The following is a 17,928-nucleotide window of genomic DNA, read 5'->3' as shown; positions in this document are numbered from 1 at the left end:
TCAGGTTTTTTAGTTTTGTTTTACATTTAGGTCTATGATATAGTTTGAGTTAATTTTTGTAGAAGGTGTTAAGTTAGTGTTTCCTATCATCAGTTACTTGCAAATGTTCATTTGTTAATACAGATCTGCAATAACATTTTGTATTTCATCCTTTGAAATGTCTTTTCGCTGAGATAGGTACTGCCAAGTACTGATACCAATCCCCAAACATGATTTTGATTATATTCCTCATTTCTAAGGCATTTGTAGAATTCTGTTAGCTTTTTGTCTTGATATTTACCTTTTAGCATGTCATTTTTTCTTTTTCTTTTTTTATCCTCACCCGAGGACGTTTTTCCATTTTTTGTTCAGACAGAGTGGGAGGGAGAAGGAGAGAGAGAGAGAAACATCGACGTGAAAGGGACACATTGAGTGGCTGCCACCCACACGACCAACCAGGGCCGGGGACAAAATGCAACCGAGGTACATGCCCTTAGCAGGAACCGAACCCGGGTCTCTCCGGACCACAGGCCGATGCTCTAACCGCTGAGCCAAACCGGCCAGGGCTTAGCATGTCATTTATCACACTGCCCCTTCAGCTGAAGGATAGGTGGAAGTCTTGCAATTTCTGCCCCCCCTCCCTTTTTTAACCACCATCAGCTGTGTCATGTCTTGGAATATTCCGCTTCAGTTGTAGTGAATGAACCTTTTCTCCACTTTGAAAACGTTTTTGCTTATAGTTTGTTTCACACAGACAGACAACGCATAAAAGCTAATTCTCCAGTCATTTCTAGGGTGACTTGTCTGCATTAACCTGGGACTGAAGAGGTTCCACAATGGGACTTCCTGAGTTAAAACCAGAAAGGTTCTGAGCTAATCATGAACTGGTCACTCTCGCACTTCAAACTCAACATTGACTTTTTGAATAGTCGGCTGAACGGCATTGGTAAGGTCTTTCAACTCAAGAGCCAAGGGAAAAGCATTCAAAATCATTTGCCTTTTTCTTGTTTGTTCACCACCCTGTCAAGTCTCCTCCCATCACCCATTTTCATTTGCTTTGTTTTTAAACTGACAGCATGTTGCTTTCTTAACTCTTCAAGCAACTTTCTTATTTACAATAAATTGAACATTTTAAGACTTCACCTTAAGCAAGAAAGTTGCTTGAAGAGTTAAGAAAGCAACATGTAGTCAGTTTGGAGTACTATGCAGCTGTAAGAAAGATCTCTTATCCTTTGAGACTACATGGAGGGACCTGGAAAGTATTATCCCAAGTGAAACAAGCCAAAGAAGACAAGTATCATATGATCTCACTTATTTATGGAATATAATGAACATAACAGTCTGAGGAATGGGGTAGTCCCAGAGACGTGGAAGTGAGGTACAGACTGACAATCCCCAGAAGAGGGGGTGGTGGGGGAGAGATAAACCACAGAACTTATATGCATGTATGCACGAACAATGGACATGGACAACAAAGCTGGGGGCAGGGCAGGGAGGGAGGGGGGAATCAGTGGAGGGAAAAGGAGAAACATCTGTAACAAAAATAAATTAAAAAATATTTTTTAAAAAAAGTTCAATTTAGTCTTGGCCAGTTTTCCTCAGTGGTTAGAATGTCAGCCTGTAGACCAAACAGTCTTGGATTTGATTCTGGTCAAGGGCATGTACCTCGGCTACGGTTTGATCCCTAGCCCTGTTTGGGGCTGTGAAGGAGGCAACCAACTGATGTGTATCTCTCTCCTTCCCTCCCACTCTATCTGAAATCAATGGAAAAAATACCCTCAAGTGAGGATTAAAAAATATTCATTTTATTGGACACATTTATTCAGCTGCTACAATCAAACAATTTAATTATCTTGTCATTGTAAAGGGCTTTCCTTGCTTGGCTAACAAGCCACTTAGAAAAATTACAGCCTTGCTGTAAGTTGGGGGGGCAAAAATTGTGCTGTGATACTCCTTTATAATTAATTCTACTGGCTGCTGTGGCTCAGTGGTTGAGTGTTGACCCATGCATTAAGAGGTCACAGGTTGCCCTGGCCAGTTTGGCTCAGCGGTTAGAGCATCGGCCTGCGGTCTGGAGAGACCCAGGTTCGGTTCCCACTAAGGGCACGTAGCTCGGTTGCAGTTTGTCCCCGGCCCTGGTTGGGTTGTGTGGGTGGCAGCCACTCGATGTGTCCCTTTCACGTCGATGTTTCTCTCTCTCTCCCTTCCTCTTTCTCTAAAAATTAAAATAATAAAAAAAAAGAGGTCACAGGTTCAATTCCCAGGCAGAGCACATGACTGGTTTGCAGGCTTGATCCCTAGTAGGGGCATGCAGGAGGCAGTCAATCAATGTTCTCTCACATCAATGTTTCTTTCTTTCTCCTACCCCCCCCCCCCTAAAAAAATCAATGAAATAAAAATACTAAATTATTCTGACTGTTGGTTTGTGAGTTGGGAATATTGTGATGAGTGCTTAGTCTGGTCCTGTCAACATAGTCTTCTTTCAGCACAGCTGAGGTGTCAGTGCAAAATAGACACGTGTTGCCACTGGAATCGATAAAATCCAGTCCACTGTGAGCATAAGCTCTTCTCTTCTTTGGACATGACAGGTAGTCACTGGTAATAAAAACAGGTAAGTCACGTACAACAATACACATGGCACACACAGCGTGTTGCCTGCAGTGCGAAGCAATGAGAACCACATAAGGTCTCTATCACAACAAACCCTTGTAGCACAATGTAGCCACCTTAACCCACTACCTGTTAAAGATTTAATAAATACTGGATAAAAATGTTTGATGGCAGTTTTCAATGAATCTGGATTAGCTAATACAAAAGCACATTTCAAGGGCATCAGAAACTTAAAAATGCTGAACATGAAAACCTATTATTTTACTTCAAGACACCCATGTCCCACTTGTATACAAATACATTATTTAAAAAGTTTATTTGTTGGTCACTGATTGAACCATGACATACAATTCCACACTGATGATACTGATCCAAAACGGCAGTTAGTAATCCATACTAGCTTACCAAAACCTAATTTAACATTAGAACCTTGTAGACACTCAAGTAAGGTTTATTTTCTTTATTTAACAAACACAGCAGTTTAATATTTAAACCTGCAGTTAATGGTGACCCTTCTATCCAGAGTCACTGAAGACAGATACGAATGCAAAGGAAACTGGAGAAACGGGGACAGAGGCAGCGCGAACCTGGCTGCTGCCAGACGGGTGCCCGCCCGTGCCCGCCCGTGCCCACCCGGGCAGGCAAGCCAGTTACCTGTTCCTTTCCTTACTGATCTGAAGCAACATTTTCTTCCATTTACCTTTTCAACAGTTGCATTCCACTGTATCTAGTTAAATACCAAAGTATCAGCCCTCATAAGAGAATCACATTTTCCAGAAGAAATATTATACATAATATATTCAGAATCACTGATTGCTTTTCCGTTGTCTTTTTTTCCTTGACTGTTTAGGTGTTTCAGTCTCTTGTGTTTTTTCTTTTGTGCCAGATAAGGGCTGTTTGAAAACGATTTCATTATCTTCATCATCATTCATTTCGGCCACTTCAGATTTTCGTTTATCCAAAAATGTTGGTGTACAAACTGGTGTGGGGTCCTGGGTTCAACAAGTAAAAAATTATAATCCATAAATGTGGGAAGACACGAGGAATGACTTCTCCACCGCCGCCCTCCTGCCCCCTACTACCTCCCCTGTTTTTACAAGCTTTGCCGTGTTATTTCAGACCTGTTTCCATCTTCCAGTGATAATTGCACAGAATCAAGAGTTAGGTGCATATAAAACTTAGTACAAAAATTCACAATCAACTGTGATGTAATATGCGCTATTACAGGGTATGAGGCAGAAAACTCTCATCTTACATTTATAAGAATCATAGCCTCCTTTTTCCTTTGACTCAGTCACTCTGCTTAAGAGGTAAAAACTGCAATAATAAACTCACAATGATAACTTTTGCTAATAAACTCACGGTATCTGCTAAAGTCACAAGATTAAATTGGAAATTTTTAACAAAGTGACAGTAGCAGGAACTGCTTTTCCACTTTTGATTATCATACCCGACTCCCAAAACAGCGAAGACAATTTTACCTGGCTATCCACAGTCTTCTCAGGAGTGTTAGGAGTGACTGAAACCTTCTTCTTCTTCTTCTTCTTCTTCTTAGGTAAAGCCTTCAATAAATTAAACACAATTTATCAGTTATAGTGGTTTGAATGCATTTCCCCATTTACCTTTCCCTAATACCTGGCATACAACATAAAGACAAATTTACCTGGCTATTTGCGGATTTCTGAAGATCAGTGTTTGAAGCACTGCTTTTTTCCTTTTTATGTAAAATCTTAAGTAAACATAAAGAAGTTATTAACTGGTAGTATCACATATTTACATTTTAACTTACCATTAGATCCTTATACATATTTTTCAGTAGATCCTTCCTAAATGACAGAGCATTTCAGTTTAAAAAGCAAAATCCACAAATATAGTGAGTGACTCAAGTACAGGGCAAACACTAGAAAAGGGACCGAACTGAGGGATGGGAAGACGCTGCAGAGGTTGAGGTGAGGCGGAGACGGGGATCTGGCCTAAAGCCCCGCTGCCGTGTGCCAGCTCTCAAATGGCACATAAGAGGACCAGGGCCCACGGACTGGCACACAATGCTTTTCTAACACATACTGTTAAAGATTATGTCTGGGATTTAGGCAAAGAATCAACAACCAGAACTGGGCCAAAGGAGGTAAACTCAGCCTTTTAGTTTCTGAAGATTAAAAGACCTAATAAACTTGGGAATAGATCCCATTTTCTTACCAACAAATTAGCTATTTGGAAATAAGCTGAAAGGGTCGGAGATCCGAAGCAACCTCAATGTTTGGTGAAGAAGAGAAATAAGATGTTCACCTAGCCTAGGCACACCCTAACGACCTGCATCCTTGTTCTGCAGTAAGACATGCAGCTCTCCTCACCGTGAAAGTGAGAGGACAGAACCAACGAGCAAGCATATGAGAACTGTACAACCTGGGTTGTTTCATGTAGGCAGGCTTGCTGTATTCCAACCCATCCATTTAATTCAGAGATGACACTGCTGAAACCTGATATGCACTTTAAAAATACTTCCCATTTGGCTCAGCGGTTAGAACGTCGGCCCGTGGACTGGAGAGTCCTGGGTTCGGTTCCCGCTAAGGGCACATACCTTGGTTGCAGTTTGTCCCTGGCCCCGGTAGGGGTGGTGTGGGCAGCAACCACTTGATGTTATCTCTCTCACATCATGTTTCTCCCTCTCTCCCTCCCGCTCTATCTAAAGATAAATGCAAAAATATTCTCGGGTGAGGATAAAAAGATATATAAAAATAAAAATAAAATAAGATCACGAAAATCTGTAAGTCAGATAATTCCTTTATAAAATTTCCTCTTTAATACAATGGAGATAAATGGATCTGTTCTGACACTTTTAGGAAGAACTTAAAATGCAATGTTTCAAAAATTTAGTCAAACCCTAGTATGTGGTAAGCACTGGGCTAGATACTTTATATATAAAACCATAATCATGTTACAGCTGTTGAGGTATGAAGCCCACCCTCAAGAAAAAACACAAAATATATTTCGTGAAGGAATATTTACCAGGGAAGGAAAATCATAATCAATTCCTTTCTTAGCTAGTCTCTTCCTGAGTAATTTCTCTTTCTTTTTAAATCGCTCCTCCATGCGCAGCTTTTGGGTAAGGGTCCGGTTCTGATTATACCGCTTCACTGCTGGATACGATGGCTTCTTAAACGGAAGATGCCACTCTCTAAAGAGCTCCTCATGCACCTTCTCAGGTGGCATAAGATGACCTATATACAAAAAAGAAAAAGGTGGTCAATCAAGCGGCAGGGAGGTACAGACAGCATTGATCCTACACGTGTAGTCATAACACCTTTCAGCTCACCTACTCAGCCATTTTTTTTTAAATCCTCACCTGAGGACATTTTTCCATTTTCTTTGTTCAGATAGAGTGGGAAGGAGGGGGAGAGAGAGAGAGAGAGAGAGAGAGAGAGAGAGGGAAAGAGAAAGAGAGAGAGAGAAAGAAACATCGACATGAAAGAGACACATCGAGTGGCTGCCTCCTGCACAAGCCCAACTGGGGCCAGGGACAAACTGCAACCGAGGTACATGCCCTTACTGGGAACCAAACCCGGGTCTCTCTGGACTGCAGGCCAACGCTCTAACCGCTGAGCCAAATCGGCCAGGGCACAGCCACGTGTTTTTTTTTAAATCCTGACCTGAGGACATTTTTTCATTTTTCGTTCAGATAGAGTGGGAGGGAGAGAGAGGAACAGAGAGAGAGAGAGAGAGAAACATCGACGTGAAAGGGACACATCGAGTCGCTGCCACTCGCACGACCCGGGGACAAACTGCAACCAAGGTACGTGCCCTTAGCAGGAACCGAAACCGGGTCTCTCCAGACCGCAGGTCGACGCCCCAACCGCTGAGCCAAACTGGCCAGGGTGCAGCCATGTTTTTAATGCGTGAATGAACCTATGCCTTCAATAAGGCTACCGGGACTCTCTGTCACAGCAACAGGAAATGAGACAGAGAGATGCTAAATGGGCAGCCTCATCAGCTGCTTGATCAGATGGGAGTGACTTGGGTACCTGGATGGTCACTCCACCATGAGCACCCAGAAACTCAGCTGTGCTCTGAAGGGCCCTGGGATCCAGACAGGCTGAGCAGGATGTGAAGCTGGCGGCTTGTTTCTGTAGGACACCCTTCTCGTCTGGCGGCATCACTCCCCTCTGCCTGTGGGTCTTACGGAGGCGCCTGCAGCTCACGCCATCCAGACCGACTGCAATGGGATTCCTCACCTTCACTATTATCCTGCCAGAGCCCCTTAGTGGTGCCCCACTGTCCTCAGGATACAGATTCTAAACTCCCATTTGCAAGGACTTCAGTGACCTGTCCCTCATCTCTTCCATTGTGTCTTCCTCATTTACTGCCGTTCCCTCACAGTCCCATAGGCACACACTGTGGGTCACCTCTAGGTTTGCACTTGCTGTCCCCTCAGCCAGGATCTCAATCTTACTCCTCCCCCGAACCTGGCTCACTCCCCCTGAAACTTCAGATTCTCATCAGAGAAGCCTTCCACATCCACTAAGGTGGGTTAGCTGCCCTTCCTATGTACCCGTTGAGCTACTCCCCCCAATTCCATCTCAGCATAGAAACTGTTCTCAATCTGGAAGATTTTAAAATACGAATTAGGCCTTGGCCGGTTTGGCTCAGTGGTTGGAGCGTCAGGCTGCGGACCAATGAGTTGCGGGTTTGATTCCAGTCAAGGGCAAGTACCTCAGTTGTGATTCGTCCCTGGCCCTCGTTAGGGTCGTGCAGGAGGCAGCCACTCAAGGTGTCCCTTTCACGTCGATGTTTCTCTCTCTCCCCCCACTCTATCTGAACAAAAATGGAAAAATGTCCACAGGTGAGGATAAAAATAAATAAATAAATAAAAATACTAATTAGAACCTGTCTGAAAATTGCACTTAATTCTTGCTCCATCTTCAGAGAATCACCCGGAGACGAAGCGCGTGTCCACGCAGCCGAGCACTGTCCTCCACACCGCAGCACCCACCAGCTGCAGCAACAGGCCACCCGAGTGAGGCAAGAGCACTTACACTTCAGGAGTCTTTCACCAAAAAGGTAGTTGTTCATTGTTTCAGCAACTATCTTGGCAACATCTTCAGATTCAAACTCCACGAAGGCATAGCCTTTGCTGTTTCCAGTCTGCAATTAAAAAATCCACCACAAAAACTAGAACAATCAAACTCCAATGCATCATTCAACTCCTAAAATGCCATTAATTTAAATAATGTACACCAGCTTCATTAGCAAATAACATTATGGCACCTTTAATAGCAAATTCAACTCATACAATGTGGAAACTGTTTTAGGAAAAGAGAAGATCCCGAAAAGGCTGAACATGCCACTGCCCGTGAGGTGTTCCTGGGGTTTGATTATACACGATAAATCGATTACTACAGTTGGAATTTTTGTTGTTGTTGTTGTTGTTCAGATAGAGCGGGAGGGAGAGAGAGGAAGAGAGAGAGAGAGAAACATCGACGTGAAAGGGACACATCGAGTGGCTGCCACCCTCACGACCAACCAGGGCCGGGGACAAACTGCAACCGAGGTACATGCCCTTAGCGGGAACCGAACCTGGGTCTCTCTGTACCGCAGGCCGACGCTCCAACCGCTGAGCCAAACCGGCCAGCAACACCACATCTTATAAAGAAAATCTAGTAGGCCTGATAGTGCTTTACTCATCATCGGTCTTTCTGGTAGTCATATTGTTATGTGTTAATAGTGCCCAAGTGCCCGGCTGGTGTAGCTCACCAGTTCGGTTCCTGGTCAGGGCACATGCCCAGGTTGTGGACCCGATCTCTAGTGGGGGGCACACAGGAGGCAGCCAATCGATCTTCTCTCTCATAGATGTTTCTATCTCTCCTTCTCCTTTCCTCTCTCTCTAAAATCAATAAAAAGAAACTATTTAAAAAAATGCCCAGCCCGCCCGGTGTGGCTCAGTGGATTGAGCATCGTCCCATGGACTGAGAAGTCTCAGTTCGATTCCCAGTCAAGGGCACATGCCTGGGTTGTGCGCTTGATCCCTGGTGCAGGGCATGCAGGAGGCAGTGGACTGATGTACCTCTCTCACTTTAAAACTCAATTAAAAAAAAAGTCCAGGAGATACTATGATGCTTCACAAGGAATGCAGGTAATATAACTCCCATTACTAGAGCCTCAAAGTCTCCAGACAATAAAATAGTGCATTCATTTTCATGTTTACTAGTGACTGGTCATCGAGTCGGGGCAAATGAATAGTACTGACACTTCTCTGAAATGCCACCCTGTGCATCCCACTTCCACACCACCACATAAAGTAGATTTTCTCACCATCTTAGTAACAAGAATATTGTTTTGGAGTCCAGAGGCCCAGGTTTGGATCGTGGCTCTGACACTTACTTGGGTAAATAATGTTTAAGCCTCAGTTTTGATTCTATAAAATGAGACAAAATAACCACTCTCAGAGTTGCTATGAAGACACAAAATAAATCATGTGCTCCATTTAGTCTGTCCAGTACTAAATGTTACTATAGGATGGCAGAATATGCCATCCCCAAATATGCTTTTATTAAAATGTTTTTTTAAAAAATTGATTTGACAGCCCTGGCTGGTTTGGCTCAGCGGTTAGAGCGTCGGCCTGCGGTCCAGAGAGACCGGGTTCTGTTCCCGCTAAGGGCACGTACCTCGGTTGCAGTTTGTCCCCGGCCCTGCTTGGGTCGTGCGGGTGTCCCTTTCACATCGATGTTTCTCTCTCTCCCTCCCTCCCTCCCACTCTATCTGAACAAAAAATGGAAAAATGTCCTCGGCTGAAGATAAAAAAAATAAATTTTGATTTGACAGCCCTGGCCGCTTTGGCTCAGTGGTTAGAGCGTTAGCCTGCAGTCCAGAGAGACCCGGGTTCGGTGTCCCTTTCACATCGATGTTTTCTCTCTCTCTCCCTCCCATTCTATCTGAACAAAAAATGAAAAAATGTCCTCGGGTGAGGATAAAAAAATTTTTTTTTGATTTGATAGAGGGAGAGGGGGAGGAGGGAGGTAGCGAGAGAGAGGGAAAAACATCCATGAGATAAACCACTGATCAGCTAGCTGCCTCCTGCATGTCCCCTACAGGGGATCGAGCCAGCAACCTGGGCATGTGCCCCGCCCAGAATCTAACCAGTGACCTCCTGCACAGGATGAAATTGAACTGAGCCAGCAAGCCAGGACGCAAATATGCTACTCTGACATAGGATTACTTTGAGTTGAAGGCAACTGTGAAGTAGTTACAAGAAAACCTCTCCGCGTTCCTGTTATCTGCCTAGAAGACATACATACATTCACAGCTGTCTTCCCTCTTCTCTCTTCCAGAAAGTTAGAGAAATCTACATGATAAACTTTAGTATCAGTAGTTTCCCTCTATTTGCCTCCCCACAATCTGCAGCCCTAGAAACTCATAGCCCTTTCCTTTGTCTCATCACTTCTCTAAACATTCATCCTTTGCTAAGATGCTATATAGGCCAAGTTCTAACCAACCCTCTGGGTTATGCATCTCTGAGTGTTCCCATTTGTAAGCTTGTTAATCTCTTTTGTTGACCCAATTTACAGGGTCTCAGCCAGAAAACTAGTATAGTAGGAAAAAAGAATTTTTCCTCCCCAAGAGTTCCAATTATTAGTGACAATAACTAGAAATATTTTACAATCTTGCATTAAGCAAAATATTTTTGGATATAAATAAAAATTGGTGATGTAATTCTGGAAATAAGACACCACTTAAAAGGTTTATGGTATAATCCTGGCTAGTTTGGCTCAGGGATTAGAGCATCAGCCCACAGACCAAAGAGTCGTGGGTTCGATTCCAGTCAAGGGCATGTACCTTGGCTGCAGTTTGGTCCTGACCCTGGTCGGGGTTGTGCAGGAGGCAGCCAATCAATGTCTGCCTCATGTTGATGTTTCTCTCTATCTCTCCCTCCCCTCCTCCCTGTCTGAGGATAAACTGGAAAATTATCCTTGGGTAAGGATTAAGAAAAAAAAAAAAGGTTTATGCATAACCGAGGGGAGCCAGGAGGCTCATTTCCAGCACCAGCTGTGCCACGAACTAGCAACTTGGACTTGTCCCCACTCAGTCTCGGTTTAGTTATCTGCAACAGAGGATTTTGGTAAAAATTTAAATGTCTGAGAATCTTTTTACAATCTCAATTCTCAAATAGGGAGGGAAAAGATGGTGGCCACACTGTAAACTGATATAAACCTTCTGAAAAGTGATTTGAAAATACATGTCAAATCTCCAAACAAAACCAAACCAAAAAACTTTACCTTGGAATCCCGGAATGCTGGAAATATCAAACAGAAAAATTGTGGAAACTGGGGAAGGTGTGGCTTTTCTGTGCAACATGCTGGAAATGGTCAATATTTTTGCATCTCCTCAAAGAGCAGGTTTTCTAATTGGCCTGTACTCTTCAAACAGCCAATGTCAAGAAATACAAAATAAACCAGGTAAAGAGGGCAAGGAGACTACTCTAGACAGGCTGCAGAGGCGGACCAACCAAATGCAATGCATGAATCTTGACCAGACCCCAGGACAAGTACGAAAAAAAAATTAGGTAAAGATTTTGCTTAAGAATGCCCTGATTCCTGGTAGAGTTACAATAAAGTATTTAGTGTTAAAATGTTACGACTGCTCCTTTCTTCAAATGGCTCAGTGAAACAAAAACTGTATGTCTTTAGACATAAAGCTGACACATCAGGGTGTTAATGGGTGAATCTTGGGGGGAGGAGGGATGTTCATTATATTATTGTTCTTTTTTACTTCTCTCTAGACTTGAAAATTTTCAAAATACAAAGCTGGGAAAACAATGATTATATTACAATATAGAAATCCTACAAAAGGCAGAAAAATGATTTTGAAAAAGACAATAAAGGTAAAAGATATGAATAGGCCATTCACAGAAGAGGAATTCCAATAGCAAATAAACACATAATGACACTCAACAAAATCAAGTTAGCAGGTCAGGAAGGTTATTTTAAACAACTGATCAGAAAGATTAAATAGTTTCTCATATGACTTTCATTTTAGTTATGTTTACATACATGTATACGTGTGCTGACTTCTGCTATAAAACGTATTTCTTATTATGGGGTCAAAGTCTGAAAAATACTATTCCAGAGAAAGTTGTCTACACCTGCACAAAGAATGCTCCTGCAGCTTCACCTATAAGAGTGAAATATTGTAAAAACTTAATGTTCAATGGGAAGGTAGATAAATAAACTTGAGCATGTTCAAGCAAAGGAACAGAGCAACGACAATAAATGTACTTGAGTTACATGGACAAAGCTCAAGACAGATTGTTGAACGAATAAATTCAGTTGCAGAACAACAGAATACTACACAATCTGTACTGATACATGTAGTCAAGATTTCCAAATCACACACAGCAACGAGGAGCACTGAATTCATGAACAGCCATTTCCCAGGCATGGGGAGAAGGTGCAGATGACTGGGGAAGGGCACAAAAGGAACCTCAAGTCTACCTAAAATCTATTTCTTTTGTTTTTTTATTTTTTTTTTCTTTATTGATTTTAGAGAGAGAGGAAGGGAGAGGAGGGGAGAGAGAGAGGGAGAAACACCGATGAGAGAGAACATCAATTGGCCACCTCCTGCATGGCCCCCACTGGGGATTGGGCCCATAATCTGGGCACGTGCCTTGACTGGGAATTGAACTGGTGACTTCTTGGTGCAAGGGTCGACGCTCAACCGCTGAGCCACACCAGCCGGGCTAAAATCTATTTCTAAAAGGACAAAGATGTGAAGTACGTATGAGAGCTAGCTGGTATGTGATAAAGGAAAATGGTGGACACCTAAAAAGTCACTAAATCATTCTCCAGGAGACTTTAGGACACTTGAAACACTTACCCACATAAAAAGCAACCATTACAAATAGGCAAATGAATAAAAGGGAAGTAATACAGAGAAAATATGTTATTTTGGTTAGGATGAGAGAAATACCAGGGCATTTTACATTTAAAATCCCCTTTAATGCTGAGATGCTGCTTTGACAAAACTTAATACCTGAGATTTTAGGACAACTAGCAATGATGAATGCATATTCTATCCCCTCATGTGCCAAATTAGATATAAAATTTAACTTAGATGATCTGTTATAACTCAAGTGGGAAAATGTAGAAAAACTGCATCAAGAAAAACAAAGATTCCAACAAGGTCTCTATGGTTACAACCAATAAAAGTGTATGTGTGTGCTAAGAAAATGAGCTATTCCTCTATTACTGAAACCACATAAACCTTTTAAAAGTAGAAGGTTGGCATGACATAACAACATATACACATATAGTGTTTATTGTCTGTATCAGGCATTGTCTTAACCTTACATTCATTACCTTGTTTAATCTTTGATTAGATATTCCTAGGATGTTGGTGCTATTTTACTCATATTTTACAAATCGGGAAACTAAAGAAGGAAGAGGTTAATATTATTTGCCCAAGGTCATATAACTAGTAACCTGTAGAAGCCAGGCCTTGAACATAGGTTGTCTGGCTCTAGTGTCCCTATTCTTAACGATTCACTATATATAACTTTGCTATTCTAGGGATGCGTACACCAGAGGCTAATACAAGAGGTATGAACCTGCTCCTCAAACTAAGTTCATGTACAGCTGACTTAGTAGCTACAGGACAAACAATTCATTTACCAAAACTGTTGATTTAATTTGAGAATCTGGGGCAACTACTCTATTTAGTAGTAAAACAAACATTTACAGTAGTTTACAATAATACTGATTTTTTGTGGTTTCAAGTTTTCTTTTTTCAAAATCCTCACCCAAGGATATTTCCCATTGATTTTTCAGGTAGAATGGGAGGAAAGAAGGGAGAAACAGAGAGAAACACTGATGTGAGAGACATAGATCGATTGGTTGTTTCCTGCATGATCCTGACTGGGGCCAGGGATCAAACCTGCAACCGAGGTACGTGCCTGTGACTAGGAATCGAACCCGCAACTCTTCAGTCCACAGGCCAATGCTCTAACCACTGGGCCAAACTGGCCAGGGCTGTTTCAAGTTCTAAACCTCACCCATGTCCTCCTTTCTGGAGTGAAGTCTGATAAGCAATGAAATGTGAACATGCCCTGTAAAATGTTAAGGATGATGTACTTTTGAAAAATAAAACAAATAACCTACTTCAATACAAAAATCTTACTTTTTTACTTCTGGACAGTCTGAATCTTGTAACAGTGCCAAACTGGGAGAAATAGGCTTGGATCTGGGTTTCATAAAGTGCTGGAGGCAGGTGACCCACATAAATAACTCCAGGAGTAAGTTTTTCTTTTTTTTGCTTCTGTTGCTGAAAACATAAAAACCAGAGAAATACTTTAATTGAAAAAAAAAAAATCACATTGCAACAAAACTTGTAAAACCCTAGCTTTCAGTCCAAAACGAGGCTCAGAACCTATTCCGTATTTCCACTTACCAGAGCAGTAGCTAAAAGATTCGCTGTTTAATGTCCATCTCCCACCAAGACAATGGTCAAGCAGATTGTCTTCTCAGCCCAGCACCCAGCAAAACGTTAGTGTTCAATTACTATACGCAGACTCAATGGCTAAGCAAGTAAATCTCTAAAACATTATTTTAAATCATCTGGCCGGAGAACTCCACATAAATCTATCCTTCAATTTCGTATGCATATCACCGTTTATTCGCACCCACCCACTCGAACACATTAGAGACAACCGTTAACCTTCACAATGCCGACAAACCTTTCAACATCTCAGTCATCATGCCTTTGCAAGATTTAAATTTTCCAAACGTGTATTTCATGCCAAAAAGCAAGGCAATATAACTTGATGTTAGGAGCCCTCTTCAGCGAATGAACTTGGCAACTAGTCTTTTAAGAACCCCCCAATCACCAACCACGCAAACAAACCTCCTGAACTCGGGGGCAGAGCGGAGCGCGACAGCTGTAGTCCGGGGTTAACTGGGGCACGCGTGGGCCATCCCCAACAGCGGCTCTTTCTCTCCTCCAGCGTCACCCCCTCAGCCCCATAGGACGACCCCGACCCGGCCAAACCCATCATTTCCGGTCGGCACAAACCTCCTAGTCCCGGGGCAACCTCGGCCTCCAAGCTCGCGAGGCTGGGGGCCGCCGGGGAGACCCTGGAGGCAGCAGAGGCGCGCGGGGGAGGCGCGCGGGGACGGGGAGCGGCCCCGGGCTGTGCGCGGTCACGGAGACCCCGGCCCTGCCCGCGCCCCCCTGGCAGCCGGCCGGGGAGCCCTCACCTTAGTCGCGCGCTGGCGAACCTGAGCCACCTCCTTGCTAAACTTGGCGTCCTCCTGCGGGTTCAGCGACAGCAGCGGTTTGGCGGGGCCCGCAAAGACAGCCATGCCGAAAACGTGCCAGCCGAGGCTCCACGCGGCAACGCCGGAAGTTCCTGAGTCCCGAGCTCCTCCAAAGCGGAAGTGGAGGCGGGGAGGTGCGCCGCGCGGCTGGGCACGGAGCTCGGGGGCGGGGCGAGCTCGGACGCCCCCTGCTGGTGAGACGCCTCTTAGCCTCTCTTACGTGCTATTTGCCTACTTTGCGGCCGGCCAATTTCGGGGACAAGGCGGGGATGTTTAAAAAATTAATTCCAAAACGATGCTCGTGACCTTGAGGTCTTGCTACTCATTCTTTAATTATTTTTCCTTTTTCACTCGTTTTGTGAGCCTTTACTGTGTGTCCCTGCTACTTTCCTTTAGGGAACCTCCAGACTGGGGGAAGGGCTGGAATCGCCGACATTTGAGGGTGGGATTGGTGCCATGGAGAGATGTAAGAGCCGCTTGGGGACGAGGCACACTGGGTGACTCAGGAGGGCCTCCTGGAGGAGGTGGAATCTGAGCCGAGACCTGAAGGCGGGAAGGAGCGGCGTGTGTAGACCTGGAAGCCCGCGCGCAGGCAGTGTCCTCACGGCTGGAAAGAAGGAACCGTCCAGTGTGGTTGGAGCTCAGTGGGTGAGGGGAGAGAAGCCAGCGGGCAGGTGGGAGCTCCGGGGCTCTGCGTGTCAAGGTTAAAACTTGAGGTGTATTGCAAATGGAAGGAGAGGTGAGTGTTTTACGCAAGGCTGTGGCTGTTTCTCCCTTTCAAATACTCCTCTAGTACGGGTGGAGAGATTGCTGCAGGGGGAGCAGGGCGAGGGAGGCCGCAGGAACAGTCCAAGCATAGCAGGTCTGGGGGATAGCGGCAGCAGGTGTTCTGGCACCAGGGCGGGCCGGTTGGGCTGGTGCCCAAATGCATGTGCGGGAAGAGTGGAGGTACATCTGCAGGGTAGAGCGGCACGGGAGGGCCAGCCAGCTTCCTTTGGAAGGCACTTGCCTCCCAGCCTGCCTTTTCCTCCCTGGTCCCAGTCTCCCTGAGCTCAGCTCACCCCTAACCCCTCAGGGCCCCCTTCTATGACTCTGTAGCTGGGTGGGCTCTTTCTAGGAAATGTTTTCTTATAGCTGTTTTCATGAACAGGTTGGATTGTAAAGAGAGTGCAAGCAGAGGACAATTTTATTCTTTCTTAGGAGTCCTCCTTTTCATGGGCTTGTTTCTGCTTCCCCCAGATAAGATCTTGGGGAGAGCTCTTCAGATATAGGCAAATAGAAACATTTTCCAGGTGGTCAAAATCTGGTATCAAATGTCTTCTCTCCCCCAGCTCAGACCTGTCTTAGGTGAGGAACTCTCAAGGTGGGAAGGGGTCACAGTTGATGTTTTTCTTGGTTCCATCTCTACCCTGCACCCCAGTTTCTGCTTTTGGCCTTTCCAGGGTTGGTCACTTGTAATGGCCACTCTAGGACACCAGTATGATCACCACAATTGATGCAGCCTGTGCCTGTCTTGGCATGTTAGGGCCAGTGCTGGGGGAGCTCCTGGGTGTTCACAAAGGATGCTGGGCACCCTTTCCTTGGTCCTTCACCAGACCATGGAAGTTAGCTCTTAACGGAAACAAAGTCTAGCCCAGCGGTTCTCAACCTGTGAGTCGCGGCCCCTTTGGGGGTTGAACGACCCTTTCACAGGGGTTGCCTAAGACCATTGGAAAACACTTATTTCCCATGGTCTTAGGAACTGACACACCGAGACACTGCTCCTCTGTCTGTCTCCAGGCGGGTCCGCCCACATGCAGAGACGCCCACATACAACATGAGGAACTGTGTTAAAGCACTGTGGCATTAGGAGGGTTGAGAACCACTGGTAACCTCACATTCTCACTGCAGCCCAGATCGGACCTGCTTTTGTTTTTACCTTTTGAGCCTTGGTCACTGTTAGTTAACAGTGACTTCTGGTAACTCCCAGTGATGTCTGCTCTGACACTGCAGAGTAATATCGCATTCTGCTGTGCCTCTGCCACCCAGGGCCTGAGGGTCACTCTGGGACCTGGACAGGTGGTCACAGGAGCTGGTATGGCACCCTGGTCAGAGCATCCTGAAACCTGTAACCCCTGGGCCATGTGTCTGGGGGAACCCTCCTCTCTGGGCCTGGGTTTCTCATCTATAAGAGAGTTTGGGTGAGAGCACACTCTCCTGTGGCAGCAGTGACACAATCAATGATCACACTAGCAGCTGACCTTCCTCTTGCCCAGGTGCCTGGCCAGTGCCACATGTTCGTCCTTCCTTTTCTTTTCCTTTCTTCCTTCTTTCATTCTTTCCATCCTTCTCTCCTCTCCTTCCCTCCCTCCCTCCCTCTCTTATTTCTTGATTGGCATGTAGAGGTGGGAGACTTCCCACACCGTGGGTGGAATGAGTCTTCACTCAGCTGGACTGTCCCATGGTGTCCCATTCCTCAGCACTCAACCCCCAGTCATCAAAATAACCAAAATGTCCCCAGGCACTTCCACACACCCTGAGTGGACTGCTGAGGTACTCACTGCATGTCTCTTCCTTCCCTTTCCCCCACTGACCTCCCACGCCATGCCTCTACTGGGCCCAAACAATGGCATGTTATTCTGTGGAACCGCCATCACCACCTATAGGCTGGAGCACCTGCTGAGGACCAAGCATGGTGAGGACCAGTGGCTGGGATAGGGTGAGCGGCAGAGCTGGGCAAGCAGCAGGAGAGATAGGGTGTGCTGGCTGTCCAGGAGCTGGGTCTTAGGAGGAGAGGACTCTGGGGTTGAGCCTGGGGGCTGGCAGGAGAAGGGACACAGAGTGGGCACTGGCAGGGGTTGCGGGGCTGCTCAGCCTTGCCAACCTTTCCTGCTCCCTGTTCTCCTTCCTTCCTACCGCTCTGCCTGGTCCCTGTGTAGTCATCCAAACGTGCCCCACCCGACAGGGGGCCAAGCTATTGAGTCAGCCTGCTCGGCCTGCTCAGGCACAGGGCCTGTGGGCAGACCTGAAAGAGGAATTCCAGGGAAAGAAGAGGGAGAAA

The 17,928-nt window shown here is 45.2% G+C and overlaps 1 protein-coding gene across 1 annotated transcript; it reads right to left on the bottom strand.

Moving 5' to 3' along the window:
* Positions 1-2,356: 2,356 nt before the first annotated feature.
* Positions 2,357-14,956, bottom strand: NIFK (nucleolar protein interacting with the FHA domain of MKI67). Its single transcript, XM_036254436.1, has 7 exons — positions 14,829-14,956; positions 13,753-13,896; positions 7,620-7,728; positions 5,596-5,807; positions 4,253-4,318; positions 4,071-4,151; positions 2,357-3,581 (listed from the first exon to the last, which is right to left on the bottom strand). The coding sequence occupies exons 1-7, from the start codon at positions 14,931-14,933 to the stop codon at positions 3,396-3,398; spliced, it is 903 nt and encodes a 300-aa protein (XP_036110329.1). The 5' UTR covers positions 14,934-14,956; the 3' UTR covers positions 2,357-3,395.
* Positions 14,957-17,928: the final 2,972 nt, after the last annotated feature.

The sequence above is a fragment of the Molossus molossus genome, unplaced genomic scaffold (assembly GCF_014108415.1).
Source record: "Molossus molossus isolate mMolMol1 unplaced genomic scaffold, mMolMol1.p scaffold_m16_p_11, whole genome shotgun sequence".
Lineage (NCBI taxonomy): Eukaryota > Metazoa > Chordata > Mammalia > Chiroptera > Molossidae > Molossus > Molossus molossus.
The sequence above is the reverse complement of the archived record's forward strand: the minus strand, read 5'-3'. Positions and strand labels throughout refer to the sequence as shown.